The sequence below is a fragment of the Dama dama genome, chromosome 33, assembly GCF_033118175.1.
Source record: "Dama dama isolate Ldn47 chromosome 33, ASM3311817v1, whole genome shotgun sequence".
Lineage (NCBI taxonomy): Eukaryota > Metazoa > Chordata > Mammalia > Artiodactyla > Cervidae > Dama > Dama dama.
In genome coordinates this window covers 73,330,560-73,348,756 of record NC_083713.1, presented here as the reverse complement: position 1 = coordinate 73,348,756, position 18,197 = coordinate 73,330,560, and the positions used below count along the sequence as shown (strand labels likewise).

The 18,197-nt window shown below is 54.1% G+C and overlaps 1 protein-coding gene across 4 annotated transcripts in view; it reads left to right on the top strand.

The window, feature by feature from the left end:
• The window catches only part of TFCP2L1 (transcription factor CP2 like 1), a 63,901-nt gene extending 46,260 nt beyond the window's left edge, over positions 1-17,641 (top strand). For 2 of the 4 annotated variants that reach the window (XM_061135806.1, XM_061135804.1), the window contains 8 exons: positions 1,931-2,022; positions 4,252-4,300; positions 4,386-4,479; positions 6,520-6,610; positions 7,486-7,589; positions 9,793-9,935; positions 14,346-14,397; positions 15,441-17,641. In XM_061135806.1, coding sequence (XP_060991789.1) covers positions 1,931-2,022; positions 4,252-4,300; positions 4,386-4,479; positions 6,520-6,610; positions 7,486-7,589; positions 9,793-9,935; positions 14,346-14,397; positions 15,441-15,487 — 672 coding nt within the window. In that variant the 3' untranslated portion in view covers positions 15,488-17,641. Of the gene's footprint in view, positions 1-1,930; positions 2,023-4,251; positions 4,301-4,385; positions 4,480-6,519; positions 6,611-7,485; positions 7,590-9,768; positions 9,936-14,345; positions 14,398-15,440 lie in introns of all 4 variants that reach the window. The other 2 variants (XM_061135805.1, XM_061135803.1) reach the window with 1 other exon arrangement.
• Positions 17,642-18,197: the final 556 nt, after the last annotated feature.

Here is an 18,197-nt window from a genome sequence, read left to right as displayed (position 1 = left end):
CCTGATCATAAAGAGCTTTCCAGTTCTTCATCCAGCTCCATGGCCTTCCTGGTGTGGACGGCCTGCTGGTGGGCACTGGACTGCTCTTAGGCTCCTGCTGTTTCCCACGGGGTGCCGTGAGTGCCTTGTTCACGTGAAGTTCTCCACGAGGAAAGAATGTCTGCACCTTCTGCCCTCAGAGGGGGGTTGCTGGGTCCCAGGGGGTAACACTCACTCTCTGGCTGTTGGGGTGGATATTGGGGTGCATTTCCTCGTCACCCTGATGCCGACACCAGCCTGCTCTGTCCTTCCACCCAGGGTCCGTCTGGGATGCTCCCTCCGGCAGGCTCCTCTTCCTCCTGTCAGGGCTCTTCCTGCTGCTGCTGCTGCGTTTACCGGGCTCTGTTTTTGATTTTAACAACTCTTCCCCGCTGTGTCCTGTGATCAGGCCAGCGAATAGGTCTTGTGTGTGCTTGCTGGATATTCTGACTTCCTCGGGAGGCCCTCCGTGGATGCCTGAGGTCCCGTGCTGACCGTGGTGGGGTTAAGTCTGTGTTAAGGGTGAGGTCCAGACACAGGGTGGCTCAGAGACCGGTGAGTAGGTCCTGTCTGAGGAGCTGTGTGTGTATGTGAGGGTGTGTGCGTGGGTGTGAGAGAGACACGCGAGCCATCTGCAGACGAGTATTTGCAAGAGGAGAGCAGGGTCCCTAATGTGCAGACAGACGCATGCTGGCCTTTCATTGGACTGAGGCTGACGGTGCCCGAGGGCTCTGGCCCAGAAGGAGCCCTGCCCCCTGGAAGCTGGTCAGAGCCAGCAATGCCTGGTGAGGGGCAGTGCGTGGACACTTAGCTCTTCCCAGGCTTGCTACATGCTGGGGACGTGCCCTGGGGACCCTCCCTGCTCCCCAGTCCTGTCTGCAGCCACCTCTCCTTCCAACCTGGGCCTCGGCCTCTGGTGCCTGCCTCTCCCCTAGCTTCCCTGCTGGAGGACGGTCCCCGGGGTGCTCCAGGTGATGTCCCAGCCCCTCTCCCCGGCCAGGTGTTGAAATCGCCACCCAATCTGTAACTTTGGGAGCTACCGGCTCCCCTCTTGTCAGCTCATCAGTTTTCCTGCCCCCGAGGGCCCTAGGGTTTGGCACCAGCACATTCCAGCCCTCACTCAGAACAGAGTTAAATATTGACCCTCCCTGTGGTCAGGTGGGTGATCGTAAGTCTCAGGAATGCTTCCGTCTGACCGTGTCCAGAGCAGGGTCATCGCAGAAAAAGGAAGTGGTGAATGCTTGGTCCCCCACCCCCCAGGCAGCACCCACATGTCTAGGCTTGCTTCGGGGGGACTCCTTCGTGTTCATTTAGGCTTCAGCGCAAGACGTTCCTGGCATTCGGGGGTCGTGTCGTTTGTGTTGCTGTATCTCCCTCGGCTCCAAGCAGGATGCCTCAATTGTTACAAATACCTGTGGAGTTGTGCTGGGGACAGGCTGCTGCAAGCCAGTGTGAAGGTGCCTGGCCCTGTCCTCTGAGGCCCATCGGGACATGCTATTAGTAATGCTGAGCTTTGTCGGTGATTTTCTGTTGGAAGTGGCCCAGTGCTGCCTGTTTCTTGCATTTACACCCATTTATCTGCGTGGGGGAGACCTGCCTGTAGGCACCTGGCCTGTCCTGCACCGATGAGGTTTCCCTCTTTGCTTTGGCTGCTTGGAAGCTCTGACAGACGTGTGTCATGCTTTGTTTGCCCTGGGGATGACCTCCTGATGATGAGGTCCCTTCATGGCCCTCTCTGGTTCCTTTGGTGTGGTCTGAGCAGCCCGCCCATCCCTGGATACCAGGTCAGTGTGGGTCGGGTGTGGAAGATTGTGACTTCAAGCCGGGTGGGCGGGCTGGGGAAGCTGGGCTCATCTCATCGGCAGGACTGGGTCTTCGGGGACCACTGTCACCCTGTGCTGTCTTCCCACAGTGCTCCCCGTGGCCCGACATGGTTTACCAGGTGAATAGTGCCTCATCCCCAAGCTACAACGGCTCACCAAACAGCTTTGGCCTCGGCGAAGGGTACGTGCACCCTCTCTCCTTGTGGTCCCTGGAGTGACCACAGGCGCGGACTCATTCCCCAGCTTCCTCTCTGGGTCTTCACTGCTCTCGTAGCCCGGCATCAGCGGGGTCTCAGGGCGGTTGACTGGTGTTCATGACCATGTTTAGCATCATGCGTACAGGTTTTCGTGCTTGATTACACCTCTAGAAAGGCCGACGGGTGGAGTAATTAAGCACCCAGCACCCACTCCCTCCCCAAGTTAAGGTGGGCCAGCCTGCCAGCTCCTGGGCCACCTCCTAGACAGCTGGGGCCTCAGGAGGTGGACGTCTGGACCCCGCAGTGGCTAGAGGGGCTTCTTAGGTCTTGCATGGTCACCGGGCAGAGGGGCTCAGCTCAGGACCTTCCCTGCCCCGCTGGGTGTCCGGACCCGCAGCACAGAAGCGACTCCACCACTGGTCACCAGCTCTGCCGAGGCCCAGGCTGTGCTGACCCCAAGGTGGCAGACGTGTGGGGGCCAGCAGGCAGCTGTCCCTCCTGTCCTGTGGCGTCACTGTGACGACGCTGCCCTCCCTGTTGGTGGGAGCGGGGAGGATGCCAGGAGGGTTTAACAGGGGCATGTAGAACATATGGGTTGTTCAGAGCCCCTGCTTGGCAGAGAACTTTACTGATGGGCAAGCCAGACAAGAACTTGATTTCCCAGGTAAGGACAGTCCTCACTGAGAAGCGGGCACAGGAAGGGCTGTTGCATTTTATTCAGGCAGTGAAAAAAAATGAAAGTGTTAGTAGCTCAGTCGTGCCCGACTTTTTGTGACCCTGTGTAGCCCACCAGGCTCCTCTGTCCATGGGATTCTCTAGGCAAGAATACTGGAGTGGGTTGCCATGCCCTTCTTCGGGGGATCTTCCCAACCCAGGAATTGAACCCAGGTCTCCTGTACCGCAGGCAGATTCTTAACTCTGCGCCTCTCTGGGGGCAGATTCCTTCACTTCCTGCAGCCTCAGTTTCCGTACTTCCAGGGGAGTTATGAATTCCACACTCAGTCAGGGGAATATGTGTAGAGTCCTGGTACCCCCAGACCCAGATCACCTGTATCTGCAGTCACTGATGACTGGCCTAGGAATCCTTGCTGCAGAGGTCTTTCCTTTTTTCCTTATTGTGGTACAGTGGGCTTTCCAGGTGGCGCTAGTGGTAAAGAACCTGCCTGCCAGTGCAGGAGACATAAGAGGTGCGGGTTCGATCTGCGGGTCAGGAAGATCCTCTGGAGGAGGGCATGGCAAGCCACTCCAGTATTCTTGCCTGGAGAATCCCATGGACAGAGGAGCCTGGTGGCCTACAGTCCATGGGGTCGCAGAGTCAGACGTGACTGAAACAACTTAGCATACACACACGTGTGCGCACACACACACACACGTGCGCGCACACACACACGCAACACACACGCACACACATACAGACACACATGCACGCACACACAGACACACACATACACACACACATACACACATGCGCACACGCACACATGTACACACACACACGCACGCACACATACATATACACATGCGCGCGCACACAGACACACACATACACACATGCACGCGCGCACACACACAGAGACACACATACACACACAGACACACATACACACATACACACACACACACAATGTAAATTTTATCGTTTGAACAATTTTAAGTGGCCAGGTCAGTGACACCAGGTCCACTCACATTGTAGTATTGCCACTGTCCATCTGGGAAGGTCATCTCTGACTGTCTTTCTCTTGGCTTAAAAGCCCAGGTGTTCAGGTTTCTGCCTCCCTTTGGGGGAAAGCCGTGAGAAAGCTTTTCTCCCGGTGGATGCCAAACTGTGGGTGCTGTTGCTGCAGAATGGTTCCCCAGGGCTTCCTCTGCCCTCTCCTGGGTGCGGCTGGCCCTTTGCCATCTTAGCACCAAGTCCCTGTGAGGCTCGAGGCCCTAGGTCAGTCTGCTTCCACTGACTGGGGCTCGGGGTGGGACCATGAAATCTGGCCAAAACAAGCCTGGAGCCTTAGAGCAGGGATGGGGGTGTGTAGCTCATCAGAACCCTGTCCACACCGGAAGCTTTGTTAAGAATTTCCAGGGATGGAGCAGGGCTCCTTCTTGTGTTTTTCTCGAGGCCCCGCTTCGTTTCCAGCGAGCCCCAGAGCTGAGGGACGGGAAGGGCAGGCCAGCAAGGAGCATCCTGGCTGCTCACCACCTCTCCTCTTCCTTTGCAGCAACAGCTCCCCGACCCACCCAGTGGAGGCCCTGCCTATGGGCAGCGATGTAAGTGAGTGCGGTGGGGCGCTGGCTGCCTGCTTCCGCGGGGGTGAGTGAGCGCCCCCTCAAAGCCTGTCCTCTCTGCCCGCAGCACCTGCTCCCCTCGGCCTCCATGCAGGACGCCCAGCAATGGCTCCACCGCAACAGGTTCTCCCAGTTCTGCCGGCTCTTCGCCAGCTTCTCGGGTGAGCATCTCTGAACGGTGCACAGAACCTACCGGGGTCTCGGAACACTCAGCACGGGCCCTGGGTGCCCAGGGGCTGTGGTCTGTCCTGGGGACACAGAGGCGTGTGGTCATTCACATGTGCTTGGCCCTGGGCCCAGGGCTTGATGGGCGGGCCTGCCCTTGGGGTGTCTGCCTGCTCAGGGCTTGAAGGGAGGACCATCTGGGAGCCTTTTCAAGCTGTGCCTTGCCGGTAGGGTCGGCTATGTGTCTCCTGGAGGGGCCCCTTAGCCAAGAAGGTCAGGGTGTATTCAGCAAGCCTCCTGGCCTCTTCCTCCCAAATGCTGCTCATCACGCTGTCTCCAGGTAAGCAGTGTGGGAGGTCGTGGCGCAGCCAAGGTGAGAAGGGAAAGCTGGCTCTTCCTTCTTTAAAGGCTTTTCAAGCTCTTGCTGATGAGCCCATCAGACAGCAGCCCTGAGCTGGCGGTGGTGGAGGACAGGGAAACTGAGCCATGAACCTTGCCCCCGGGCAGTCTAGAGTGACAGGGAGTCGGTGTTGGCTGGAACCAGCGGAGCGGCTGTGGTAGCAGAAGGGAAACAGCACCCCAACAGTCATCTTTGAGCCCAGTTCTTCTTAGCACATCCTTTGTGCTGGGGGTGGACGGGATGAGGGCCATCAGGCAGGGACTCCAGCCTCGGGCAGCTCTGAGTTGGCGCAGAGGTGTAAACTGCCCGTCTCAACGCACTATGACCCTTCTGTAATGGGCAGGCTTGGAGGAGGGACTTGGGAGACTGGGAGGGAGGCGGGCCGAGGGCGCCTCCACCTTAAGCAAGGTGTAGTGTAGACCTCGTGGAGGAGGTGTCTTTGAGGAAATCCTGGAAAGCCTGCAAGTCAAGTGGGTGTGTGTGGGGGGGGCGGTGATGAGCTTTCCAAGCAGAGAGCAAGTGTAAGGTTGGGGCCTGTCTGGTGTGGTCACAGAGCCGAGGGCCCAGGTGATGGAGCTGACTTGGTCAGACAGGAGGTGAGTGAGGTCAGAGAGGTGCCCAAGGACCTTGGTGCAACAGTGTGAGGGCGTGGCTTTTATTTCCTATGAAAGGGGAGCCAGTGTGACTGCAGAAGTGGGCCCCAAACTGTACCTTAACTGTGGCAGGGAAACGGGATAGATGCTGTAACTCTGGACCACGTGGCTTTTGGCCAGGTTTTAGCAGAAGGCTGATGCCATCCTTGTAACTTGGAGAGTCCACGTGAGCTCAAGGCTCTTGGAGGCTGTTCGGTCTTTGAGGAAAGGACCATGTCCACCGATTATGATCACCCCAAACTGGGAGCACCCGTGATGCCCATCAGCAGAGAGAGGGTACAGGCATTGTATTCATGTCATGAGTACTATCTAAACATGGGCATGAATGATTCATACTGCCTGCAATACAGATGAGCCCTAAACGGAACTTGGAGGGAGAGTCAGACTGAGAAAAGTGCAGTTTCCAGTTCTGTTCACATAAGTGCCATGTGAACGGAAAACCAAGTGAAGCCCCTCTGTGTGTGAGAAATCAGGACAGCAGTTTCCCAGAGGTGGGGAGAGGGGTAGAAGCTGGCACGAGGGGCGTGTGAGCTGGTGGGAATGTCCTGCCTCTCGATCCGGGTGCCAGGTGCATGGGTGTCTGGGTGCCCAGGCTCCCCGGCAGCCTCCAGAGAGCCACGAGTTTCTGCCTACAGGCAGGTATACACATGATCAGTGCCCCATGCTGATAAGATACATCATGGACAGTGATGCTAATAAAAGGCCCAGAGGGAGGGTCAGGCCCAGGTAGAGAGGATGACTAACCAGCAGATGCCTGTCAGTTCTGCTGAGTTTGTGAACCCCGTTGTTGAGTTCTCACACCTCTTGGGCTATGATCTGATGTTGTTTAGCTCTTGCCGTTTCTCTCTGTGGGACACCCATGCCTCCTGAGACGGAGGCTGGCTCTTCCCTGCCCCGGGTCGGCAGGTGCCTGGGGAGGCAGCCAGGTAACAGCCTCAGGCCTCAGTCACCATGTAACAGGCCGGCCCCATTTACCTGCCCAGGTGCTGACCTGCTCAAGATGTCCCGAGATGACTTGGTCCAGATCTGTGGCCCTGCAGACGGGATCCGGCTCTTCAATGCCATCAAAGGCAGGTAGGTGTTAGTTCCCACTGGAGGCAGGGTATGGCTGGTGGCCTGCATCTCTCAGCCCCTTGGAGACCTGGTGGGCTGGCTAGTGGGGTCTGGGCTCCTCTGGGGGTGAGTGCAGGAGGAGGTGCCAGGAGTGAGGTGGGGGCCAGAGCCCCTGTTGGAGAGGGTGAGGTGCCCTGGCTTGCAACCCACCATGCCTGGAGGCCCACTCCCTCCAGAGAGAGGGGGTCTCTGAGTCTCCACCTCTTGGCTGTGGGTTCTGAGATGCCTGCCCCGTCCTCCCAGTGCAGGGGGCAGGGGGCAGGTGTGGATGGAGTGGTCTAAATAGCCACACATGGACAGCACCGCTCTGAGAGTGAGAGGGTATGTCTGGGTTTGAATCCCACATCTGCCTCTTAGGAACTTGGCAACTGGGCCAAGCCCTTAACCCCCGTGAACCTCAATTTCCTCATCTGTACAGTGAGGGGCAGTGGTCCTGGCTCCCCCATAGATGTGTGAGGATGCAGTGAGCTCAGAGTAAGCTGAAGAATGCATTTGCTCTGATTATCACCCTGAAGAACCTTGTATCTTCAGAACGGTTCTGAAGTGGGCAGAGCCCACTCTGGGCAAGTTGCAGGTCCTGGGTGGGGGTTGGGGGGTTCGCCCATCCCCTGGTCTCCATCCAGCAAGTCTGCTTGAAGCTGTCAGGGTTCACCTGGATGGGATTCTCTCCCTGACAGCTCCTTCCTCAGAGGAGGAAGGCACGCTGTAGCCCCATAACCTTCTTTCTTGCCCCTAAGTCCCTTCTACTGTTCTTTCCACCCTGTGTTCTGGAACATTCTGGAATGACAGAGCTCGGTCCCCCTTGCCTGCCCCATGACTTCCTTCCCTCCTGCCAGGAACGTGAGGCCGAAGATGACCATTTACGTCTGCCAGGAGCTGGAGCAGAGCCGCGTGCCCCTGCAGCAGAAGCGGGACGGCAGTGGGGACCCCAACCTGTGTGGTGAGTTGTGGGGAGCCCCTCCCCCGGGCTGGTGAGAGGGCAGCAGAGCCACAGGGAGAGTCCTCTGGCTGAGAGCGTCTCCCCTGATCCGCCTCGCATGCAGGAGGGGTTCTGCTGTGCTTCCTCCTGGGATTGAAATGTGTAAGGTGGCGATCATCCCTGAGAAGGTCTTGTCGCATTTACTGCTGTCCCATCAGGGGAAACAGGCCTGGAGAGGAGACATGGCCCCTGATGTCACCGAGCTACTCAGGGGAGAACTGGGAGTCGGGCTTTCTGGCTCCCTGGCTGGTGACAGGTGCTGCCTGACAAGTGTATTCCCAGGAGTGTGTCCCCCTGTGTTCCCACAGCTGGGCGAGGCTTTCCCATTTGGTTTGGCTACTGCCCGAGAGGGTCTTAGAGCACCTCTGGGGCACACGGTTCTTTGGGGCTAGCAGTTTTCAGCACCTTGTTTCTGAGCATCTTTAAGCGCTGAGTCTAACAAGCTGTCTGGCTCCCCCCGTGTGGTCTGGACTCTGCATGGTCTGCAGTGAGAGCCCCCTGCCCCCCACCCCTCTCTGCCACATGCCCCTCCAGATCAGCAAAGGACCCAACACCCCAAAAGACAGGGACCACTCAGGGTTTGCTGTGGGGGAAACTGAGGCACAGAGGCTGCCCTGAGAGGCCAATGTCTAGTGGCAGAGGCAGGATCCAAATATCCGGCCCCTAGCAGCTGGTGTCCAGGCCTAGGGACATGTGTGCCGGTGTCCAGCCCTCCGCCTGCAGTCAGTCTGGGAAGGACAGTGCCTGAGTCTCACGGTTTCTTGTGCACGTGGAAAAAGCAGGCAGGCGCCCCAGCCCACACCCCAAGGCTCAGAGGTCTGGAGGGGGCCAAGGTCTGGCTTCCTGGGGGTGGCAGCTTCGGGATTTGAGCTTAGGCTGACCCACTCGAGGGCCTCTTGTTGCCTCACTCGAGAAACAAGATGAGAGGAGTTCTGAGTAGTGGATGGCTGACTGTGCGCTGTTCAGAGCAGTGCTGGTCACCTCCACATTCCTCCAGGGGCGGGAAAGGCCAGAGATGAAAGGTTACAGCCGCAGGGCTAAACTGGAATCCCTCTGGTTCTTTGATGCCCGCAGTCCGATTTATTTGAGGAGTAAAATAAGAAAAAGTGGAACCAGCTCTGAAAAGTTGGGGTGTGGGGGGAAAGTGCAATGAGAATTCTGTTATAAAAAGGAACTTGGAGCAGAGATTCTGGGATTCTTACCTGGTTAGTTCAGGAAGAAACAGTACCCAATGAACACGTTCTGTAAGCGGTGACTGAGCAGGGGTCAGCATGCAAACTCCTGGGAAGGCGAGCCTGTGTGTGGCCGGAACCCTGCGGCTTCTGCAGCTTCCTTCAAAGGGAGGCACTGTGTGTGTGCATGTGAGTGTCCGTGACCTTTTAGGACACGGGGCTGCCAATCACATTTGTGGAGCTGAGGGTTTCTTCCTTTAGTTGAGGGAGGCGTTTGGTCGCCTGTTGTTTGATCCAGTTGTTTTTTAGTTTTTGAGGGACTTGAGGTCCCTGAGCGTTGAGGTCTGCCCCTCTTCCCCCATCACCTGTGGAGTTTGCTCCTCCCTAGCTGGTTTGCGTGTTGCTACCAGCCCCACGGTCACTGTTATCCCAGCTGTCTGGTGACGTTCCTGGCACCACCCCCTCACCCTTTTGGGTCACGGTGCTCCATCTGGGTATTGTTAGTGCTGTGGAGGGCGGGGGCCAACCCCTCTCTCTTCTGCTGTTCAGGTAGCAGTTATCCAATGGAAGGGAAGGAACGCAGACACGGGATTTCCTCCACCTGCCCATGGTAGGGTACCCAGCAGGCCACACCTCAGAATCTCTGGAAGTCTCTAAAAAATGCAGGTTTCAGCCAGCTGTTCCTTTTCCAGCCTCTACCTGCAAACGAGACAGGAATCCTGGGGTCCAGGGTGGATCCAGGTATTCTCCATTTTACATGAATTCCCCAGGAGAGGCTGAAACAGGGATAAAGAGTACAGTTTGGCATCTTTTCACCTGGCGCAGGGCCGCACAGGGGCCTTGTGGCTGCCAGAGATGCCCCCAGGACAGCCAGATCTGAGAGTCCATCTGGGCTAGTTCTTGGTTCGAGGGGGTGAGAGGGGGAGTTGGCAGGTGGGCTCCTTTGAAAGCAGACGCTTGTTCTATAGAAGGACCTGTCCTCCGCCCTCCAGTGTACCACGCCATCTTCCTGGAGGAGCTGACCACCTTGGAGCTGATCGAGAAGATTGCCAACCTCTACAGCATCTCGCCGCAGCACATCCACCGGGTGTACCGCCAGGGCCCCACGGGCATCCACGTGCTGGTCAGCAACGAGGTGAGCGCGGGGCCCTGCCCCGCGGAGCCGGCCTGGGGCTCTGGGCAGGGGCAAGACCACGCCCAGCAGGGCCTGGGGGTGACTTCAGCCTGAAGATGGGGGTCACCCGCCTGCCGCCTGCTCTCAGCGGTAGGGTCTGTTGGGAGAGCCTGGAGAGAGGGGTCTGAGGCCAGAACCAGGCTTGGCATAGCTGTCTCCCCTCCACCCCAGAGACTGCACCCCTGCCTCAGGACACTGGCAGTCAGGGCAGTGAGGACACAGGTGCTCATCGGGGTGGGCGGCAGGCCCTGGGGGAGGTGAGACGGGCTGGGTTGATAAGATGACGTGGCGCTTAGGTAACGGAAGCATCCTGTGCTGAGTGGTGAAGGTACCACAGCCTTCTGGGGTCTGTCCCTGGCCACACAAGCCTCTGCAGGGCCCAGGCAGCCCCTGAGAGAGGACACAGGTTCAGAACACAGCTCAGCTGCGACAGTGCCCCAGAGTGATCAGATTCCACTGCTGGCTCCAGCAGGGCAGGGTCATCAAATGGGTTTGCTGGTGCCGCTCAGCATTCCTGCGTGTTGTGGAACAGAAGCGTCTGAGTTTGTCCTATGCTGGACCCTCTCTCTTAATGATAATGTTGATGAGGAGTGTTAGCATGTCGGCAGTGCTCACGATGTGTGTGCAGCCTTCTAAGGGGCTCATTTAGTCCTGCCAGCCTCCCTGTGAGGCGGCTGCTGTCCTGAGCCCATTTCACAGATAGGAAGCAGGCACAGAGAGGTTGCGTAATTGGCCCCGGGGTGGGCAGCTCATAGGAGCTCAGCCTGTGATAGAAACACAGGTGGCCCGGAGCACCAGAGTTCGAGCTTTGAGACGGCAGGCTCTGACCACTCCTGAAATGAGGCCTCTGCGCAGAGCTGTGCTGATGGGAGCAGGGGCAGAACCCCGGCCCAGCCTACAGCAGACCCTCCACCCACTCACGGGAAACCTGCTGAGGGTGATGTAGGAAACAGTCCAGGAACAGTGGTCGGGAAGGCCCGGAGAAGGTGTGCTTTGGAATCGAGCTGAAGTCTTCGCCTAGACTGGCTCCTCATAGCCAGGTGACTTTGGGCAAATCTATGCAGTGTCTTTGAGCCTCAGTTTCCATGTCTCCAAAATGGGGATAATTCTACCCAAAGAGCAGGTTGTAGTAAGGATAAAATGAAGAAACAGTGGCAGGTAGCAGAAGATGCTAAATTAGCTAATTAGGTAGGCATTTGTTTTTTGGGGGAAAAAAGTGTTGCAGAGAGAGCTTTAAATCTGAGAACATATAATGTGTAGGGCTTTTAATGATCTGCGTGTTTCATGAACTGTCATCATCAGTAGCATTACTAATGTTGTCATCATGACTGCCCGAGCTCCCTACACAGGAGTCCTGAGTCCCCTGTTTCATGGGAGTTTCATCCTGGGAGTGGACATGGTGATATTTTCCTTCCTTTTTCATTAGAAAGTAATTCACAATTTGTGTAAGGAATCAGGCAGCATAAACCAGAAGAAGGCAAGCATGAAAGGCCCTTTTCTTCCCCTCTCTCTTTTCCTTGAAGAGTTTAGATTAGATGTGATGTGATCCTGGAGGATAATTTTGTGTCTCTGTCGCTTGCCAGAGTGTGTGTAGGTGTGGGTTTTTAAATCACGCACCCAGGATCCATTCGAACAAGGGACTTGATCTGTAACTTGTTATTTTTGTCGTCAGCTCAGAATTGCTTTCACATCATCACATTCAAATCTAGGGTGGCTATTCTTCAGCCCCCATCTCATAGATAAAGCACATGAAGCCCAGAGCTACTGGCCTGAGCACGTACTTCAGAAGAGCCAGGAAGGTTAGAGCGCCCTGAGCATCAGGCAGTGGTCTGATCTCACAGCACATTTCTGTCGTGAAGACAAAAGCCAAGAATTCGTGGAACCCTTGCAATTTCACCAGTCCCTCAAGGGGGTTCCTTCCCCAGCCTGCCCCATGCCTCCCCAGAGCAGGCAGTTAAGCCAGTGAAGCAGAGAACAGAACTCAACACCACCTCCGCTAAGTAGGTGACTCTAATTCCTCCGAAGTCCCCTTGCCTCTTAACCTCGAATCAATTGGAAACCTTTGGTTCTTAATTGCCCGGAGCACTGGAGGCAGCCCGGCCAGTCGCACAGCCGGCCCCCGGGGTGCAAGGGCACTTCATTAAACAAGGCGGTTACTGATTAAGCCCGTGTGGGCCCTGCGTCAGGTCTGGCAGGCTCCAGTGGTGGGGCTGCCAAGAGTCCCTGAAGGAACGGCCGGCAGCACAGCGTCAATGTACTTCACGCGTCATTAGGCCGGGGGAGGGGCAGGGGCCGACAGGTGGGTGGGTGTGCAGGATTTGGGGCCATCAGCCAGAGCGGGCAGTAAAATGTGGGTTGCACTTTTTAATTGGTAAAGGGGCTTTGCTGTCCCGTGGGCCAGTGTGTGTGTTGTGGCGTGTTTAGGTAGGTGTGTGTATTTTTCACATTCCTTAAGTGTGTATTGTGAAATGTAGCGTACATATTTAGACTATAGGAAGCTCATTTGTAGAGTTTAAAGAATAAAATACTCAATACCTGCACTCAGGTTAGTGCAGTGTTGTTAGAAGCCCCTTTGTGAACTAACTCCACATTCCCCTCCACATACTGGTCTGAATTTTCATATAAGTGGAATAGGAGTGTATTCTTCAGGACTTACGGTTTGTGGTTCATGCACTTGGAGGGGTATTGCTGGGGGTCACCGGCCCTGCTGAGTGCCCGGGTGTGATGAGGTCACAGCTTGTTGCTGCTGCTTCTACTGCTGAGGGACAGGAGGCTGCTTCTAGCTTTCTCTCATACACACAGTGCTGTTCTCAGCATCCTTAGATGGGCTTTGTGTGTGTGTGCGCAGAAAGTTGGCTGGGGCATCCACCTGTAGGAGAGAGATGTGTGGTCCTCTGTGCTGGCTCCTGTGGACAGTCCTAGAAAGCAACTGTCTGGATGGAGGCCCCACCAGAGAGGATGCCAGCTCCTATTGCTCTGCATCCTGGTTATATATTTATTTTTATCAGAACAGCTTTATTTTACAGACTGGGCCTTGGACGAGTTTTCTAGCCCAAGGTCACTGGGCTATTAATTAAAGTTCCAGAGAGAGGGGGCTGGTGAATCATTCAGTTCCTGCCACAGGGAACTGAACACATGATGTTGTGTTAGTTTCAGGTATATAGCACAGTGATTTCAGTTATACATCTGTGTGTGTGTGTGTGTGTGTGTGTGTACACGTGTGCGCTCAGTCGTGTCCGACTCTTTGCAACCCCATGGACTGTAGCCCACCAATCTCCTTTGTCCATGGAATTTTCCAGTCAAGAATACTAGAGTGGGTTGCATTTCCATCTCCAGAGGATCTCCTCAACTCAGGGATCAAATTTGCATCTCTTGTGTGTCCTGCATTGGTGGGCAAGTTCTGTACCAGCTGAGCCCCCATACATTAATAGATACTCTTTTTCAGATTCTTTCCATTGTAGGTTATTATGAGACATTGAATGTAGTTCCCGGTGTAAAGCACTTCAGTTTTTTATCTGGTGCTGTTTTATACACATCTGCTCCTGTAATGGAGAAGACAGTGGCTCCCCACTCCAGTTCTCTTGCCTGGAGAATCCCAGGGACGGAGGAGCCTGGTAGGCTGCAGTCCATGGGGTCGCTGAGTCGGACACGACTGAGCGACTTCACTTTCACTTTTCACTTTCATGCATTGGAGAAGGACATGGCAACCCTCTCCAGTGTTCTTGCCTGGAGAATCCCATGGACGGAGGAGCCTGGTGGGCTGCCGTCCATGGGGTCGCACAGAGTCGGCCACGACTGAAGCGACTTAGCAGCAGCAGCTCCTGTAGTGTGTCCTGCAGAGGGATGGGAAGACCCCATCACTCAGAAAATTCAAAAGTGAAAGAAAATCAGTAACAATTGAGTCTCGTATGAAATGTTGACATTTTAATTCCCTTCAGGCTTCTTCTGTCCTTTGCATTCAGTTTTTTGTTACTTGAAACTGTAATTGCGGGACTTCCCCTGGTGGTCCAGTGGCTAAGACTCTGCACTCCCAGTGCAGGGGGCCTGGGCTCAATCCCTGATCAGGAAACTAGATCCCACCTGCCACAGCCAAGAGTTTGCATGCTGCAACTAAAAAAGATCCTGCATGCCACCACTAAGACTCCACACAGCCAAATAAATTTAAAAAAAGCAAACAACTGTAATTGCTCTGTCCATTGACTCTGCATCATATTTCCTCCATGAAAGTAACACACAACTGTCTTCCTCTGTGTGTGTCAATGCGGCACCTGTCGTTTCTGATGGTTGTGAGTGGCTGGGCTCTGCGTCACTGAGGCTTTTCATTCTTAGAACTCGTTGTTGAAGCGACATGGTCTCTCTTTTGCCTTTCAGATGGTGCAGAATTTCCAAGATGAATCCTGTTTCATCCTCAGTACCTTAAAAGGTAAAACCCACTCCTCCCCTCCCTCTCTTATTTAATTAAAGGATGTTGGCTTCACCCCCTGGGTTAACTGGGTGAGGGGAGAGCAGGCCGGTGAGTGGGGCCGGCATGGGGAGCCCTTGAGTGAGTGTCACCTGGAAACATGCTCCAGGGAAAAGAAACACACAGTTCCTGGGAAACTCAACCTTAGAAATGTGTGAACTGGAGAGGTGGGCCCCAAGGTCACTTTGAAAGGGAAATCTTGGACATTCACTGTGTGCTCCACGAACCCAGTGCAGAGAAGTGAGACACGTTTGAGTTGCTCTGAAGTATGAGTCTGGGACTTGTCCGAGGATCCAGGGGCTAAGACTCTGCGCTTCCAACGCAGGGAGCGTGGGTTCAATCCCTGGTCAGGGTCAGGGAACGAAGAGCCCACATGCTGCATGGCCAAAAAAAAAAACCAGCGTGGGTCTCCAGGAGGAGCAGGCATGGAACACAGTTGCACTTGAGCCTCCAGGCCGCATGGATTGGGAACCTGGGGCTGTGTATGAAGGCAGAGGGGACATGAAGGGCCCACCAAGGAAGGGGTCTGAGAAGGAACTCCTTTACTAGGAGAAAGGGGAGACCAGCTATAACCCCCTCCCCGCAACCCCCATAGGGCTGGGGCAGGTGTTGTGCAGAGTTATACGGGAATGAAAGCCCTTCACTGGGCCATAGACCCTGGACCGTGACAAGGACAGTCTCCTCCCCTTGCTGTCTGGATCCAGCCACCAAGGGCCTTCAGAGACCCAGGCGGCCGTCAAACCCAGGGCCTCCTTACCCACAGGCCCTTTGGTCCCTGGGTGTCGGGCTGTGGTGGCAAGCCCGCTATCAAAAAGAAGCTCAGCAAGGCAGCTGAGCAGGTGTGCGTTGGGATCGCTGCTGTTATCTTTGTCTGTGCAGTCTTACTTTGGTGGCCTCTGCCAGCGTCCACGGCAGAGCGTCTGCTGGTACCCCAATCCCACGGCTCCCAGAGACCGCCACGCCTGCCTTTCTTCCCTCAAAACCTCAGTGTTTGTCTCTTGCAGCTGAGAGCAATGACGGCTACCATGTCATCCTGAAATGCGGCCTCTGAGCAGATGCAGAGTGGGCAGCTGCCTCCCACACCCAGCCCCACGGACCCCCTTGGATGTAGATATCACACCCCTGGAAGCTGTGGCGCGGAGGGACCTGGCCCGGCCCGTGAAAGCCACAGACCTGCGGACGCTGCGGGTCTGGAGGGCAGAAAGCCAAGCAGCTCCTCTCTCCCCCACCTTAGCCCCCAGCTTTGGGACAGTCCCCCGTTCTTTTTCCCGGTCCTTCCATCTGAAAAGGCCAACGGGGGCCACCTGCTCTGAAACCTCTTGCTCCCCTGGCTGGAGGCTGGTTCACCAGGTACCTGGGTGACGCTGTGCGGGTTCCTTCTGCCCGTTCTCCTGCCTCCAGAGAAGGCTCTGCCTCTCTCGCAGGCCTTCACCCTCTTCTCTGCTGACTGGCTGGGTCCCTGGGCGGCTGACTGCCTGGGGTGGTTCGAGACGGTCCTGTCTCCGTGTGGGTTTCCCGTCTTGGTGATCCTGGTGAGCGTCTGTCCTTCCTCTTCCTGGATGGCTTGATGGGTGTTGGGTTGACTCTGCCTTCTGGTTCTTTTCACATTGACCTTGATTCTAAGTGTCTGCTGCTGCTCACAGCCCAGAGGGGGCCTTGCGTTTCTCCATTGCTGGGGTAGACACTCCGGAGCCACCCACAGCTGGTTCTAAGGCCCTTGGGGAGGAGAGGATGGGGCTGAGAAGACTATTTTTAGGCACATTCTCATGAATATAAAAAGGAAGAGAACCAAATGCTTCCTCTTGGGCTTTTTTTGGGTGTAAGTTTGTTTCCTAAGCAGCTGTGGGTGGAGGAGGACTAGAAAGTGAACATCTTGTTGCAGGATCACATGACCTTGACTATCCTGATGCCAAGTCCTCTTGGATGGACTCACCAAATCCCATTTAGAGAGGACCACTAACCTTCCCAAGCTCCCTAGGGACGTTGTATTTTCTGGGAGGGCTCCCCTTTGAAGGTCTCTCTTTTTCCATTTGTAGAGGCTGTGTTTGGGCACTTCTCCTGCGTTAGAGTGGCTGGATCACCTTTCTTAGATAATCGGTAGACTCAGGAACTAGCATCTGTCTCTGTTACTCGGGACCCTGTGATCTGTGTTACTAACGTAGGTTCATCTAATAGAGATGGTGAGCACTGTGACCCATGGAGCAGGATCTGATAGCCTTCAAAGTCGAGCTTTTGGGGACTAGAATGTTTTGGGGGAATATAGAGATGATCCTAACTGGGTAACCTTGTTCTACAGACAGAGAACCTGAAGCCTAGAGGGGCAAAGCCTGATATCCCATAGTGATCGGGCGATAATGTAGATTTGTCATCTAAACCAGGGCATCTCTGAGAGCAAAAGGCACTCTGGTGGTAATACTGCTTGGACCACAGGTGTGATGTAAGGACAGGCTTCTCATTCCCTTTCCATTTTGGGGCTGCATGTAGCAGCCTTCTTGAGATATAATTCACACACTATACAGTTTACCTATTTATAGTGTACAGTTCTGCGATTTTTTTTAGTCAATTCACAGGATCACCACAATCAATTTTAGAACATTTTCATCACCCAAGACATCTCATGTATATGGAATCATACAATATGTGGTCTTTCATGGTCTTTTTTTTTCACCTAGCATAGTGTTTTCTAGGGTCATCCATATTGAACATGTATCAATACTTCGGTCTTTTTATAGCTTAATAATATTTCATTCCATGGGTGGACTGCATTTGTTTATCCATCCATCACTTGATGGATATTTGACTTGTTTCTGTCTTGGGGCTATTGTGAATAATGCTGCTATGAAATATTTGTACACGGTTTGGTGTGTTTTCTTTCAGGAATATACATATGACTGGAATTGCTGGTTCATTTAGTAACTCCATGTTTAACTTTTTGAGGAACTGCCAGACTGTTTTCCAAAGCAGCTGCATCATTTTACATTCCCATCAGCAGTGTCTGAGGGTTCCGGTTTTCCCCCATCCTCACCAACACTTGCTAGTATCTGTCATTTTGATGATAGCATCCCAATGTGTGTGAAGTGGTGTCTCATTGGAGTTTCAATTTGCATCTCCCTGATGGCTAATGATGTTGAGTATTTTTTCATGTGCTTACTGACCATTTGTATGTCTTCTTTGGAGAAATATATATTCATATCCTTTGCCTGTTTGCAATTGGCTTATTTGTCTTTTTATTATTGAGTTGTAGGAGTTCTTTGTATAGTTTAGATGCAGGCCCTTTATCAGATATATGAGGTGTCAAACTGTTCTCTACTTCTGGGGGTTGTCTTCACTTTTATGATGTCCTTTGAGGGACAAAGGTTTTTAATGTTGATGATCTCTAAGACACCATTTTTCTCTTGTTGCTTGTACTTCTGATGTCATATCTAAGAAACTATTGCCTAATCCAGGGTCAAGAAGATTTATGTTTTCTTCCAATAATTTTTATAGTTTTAGCTCTCCTGTAGTCTTTGATTAATTTTGAGTTAATTTGTATTTATGATGTGAAGGATGGGTCCAACTTCATTCTCTTGCATGTAGATATTCAGCTGTCCCAGCACCAGTTTTGAAAACACTATGGGTGTCCCCATAGAATTGTCTTCATACCCTTGATTGTGGCCCCTAATTCTTGCTGGGTCTTTTTCTCTGAGACATGGGACTGTCATTAGGATGCTCAGCCCATGTTTGGCTCCACCAGTTTTACAACTGGCTTTCTCTCCTTTTCT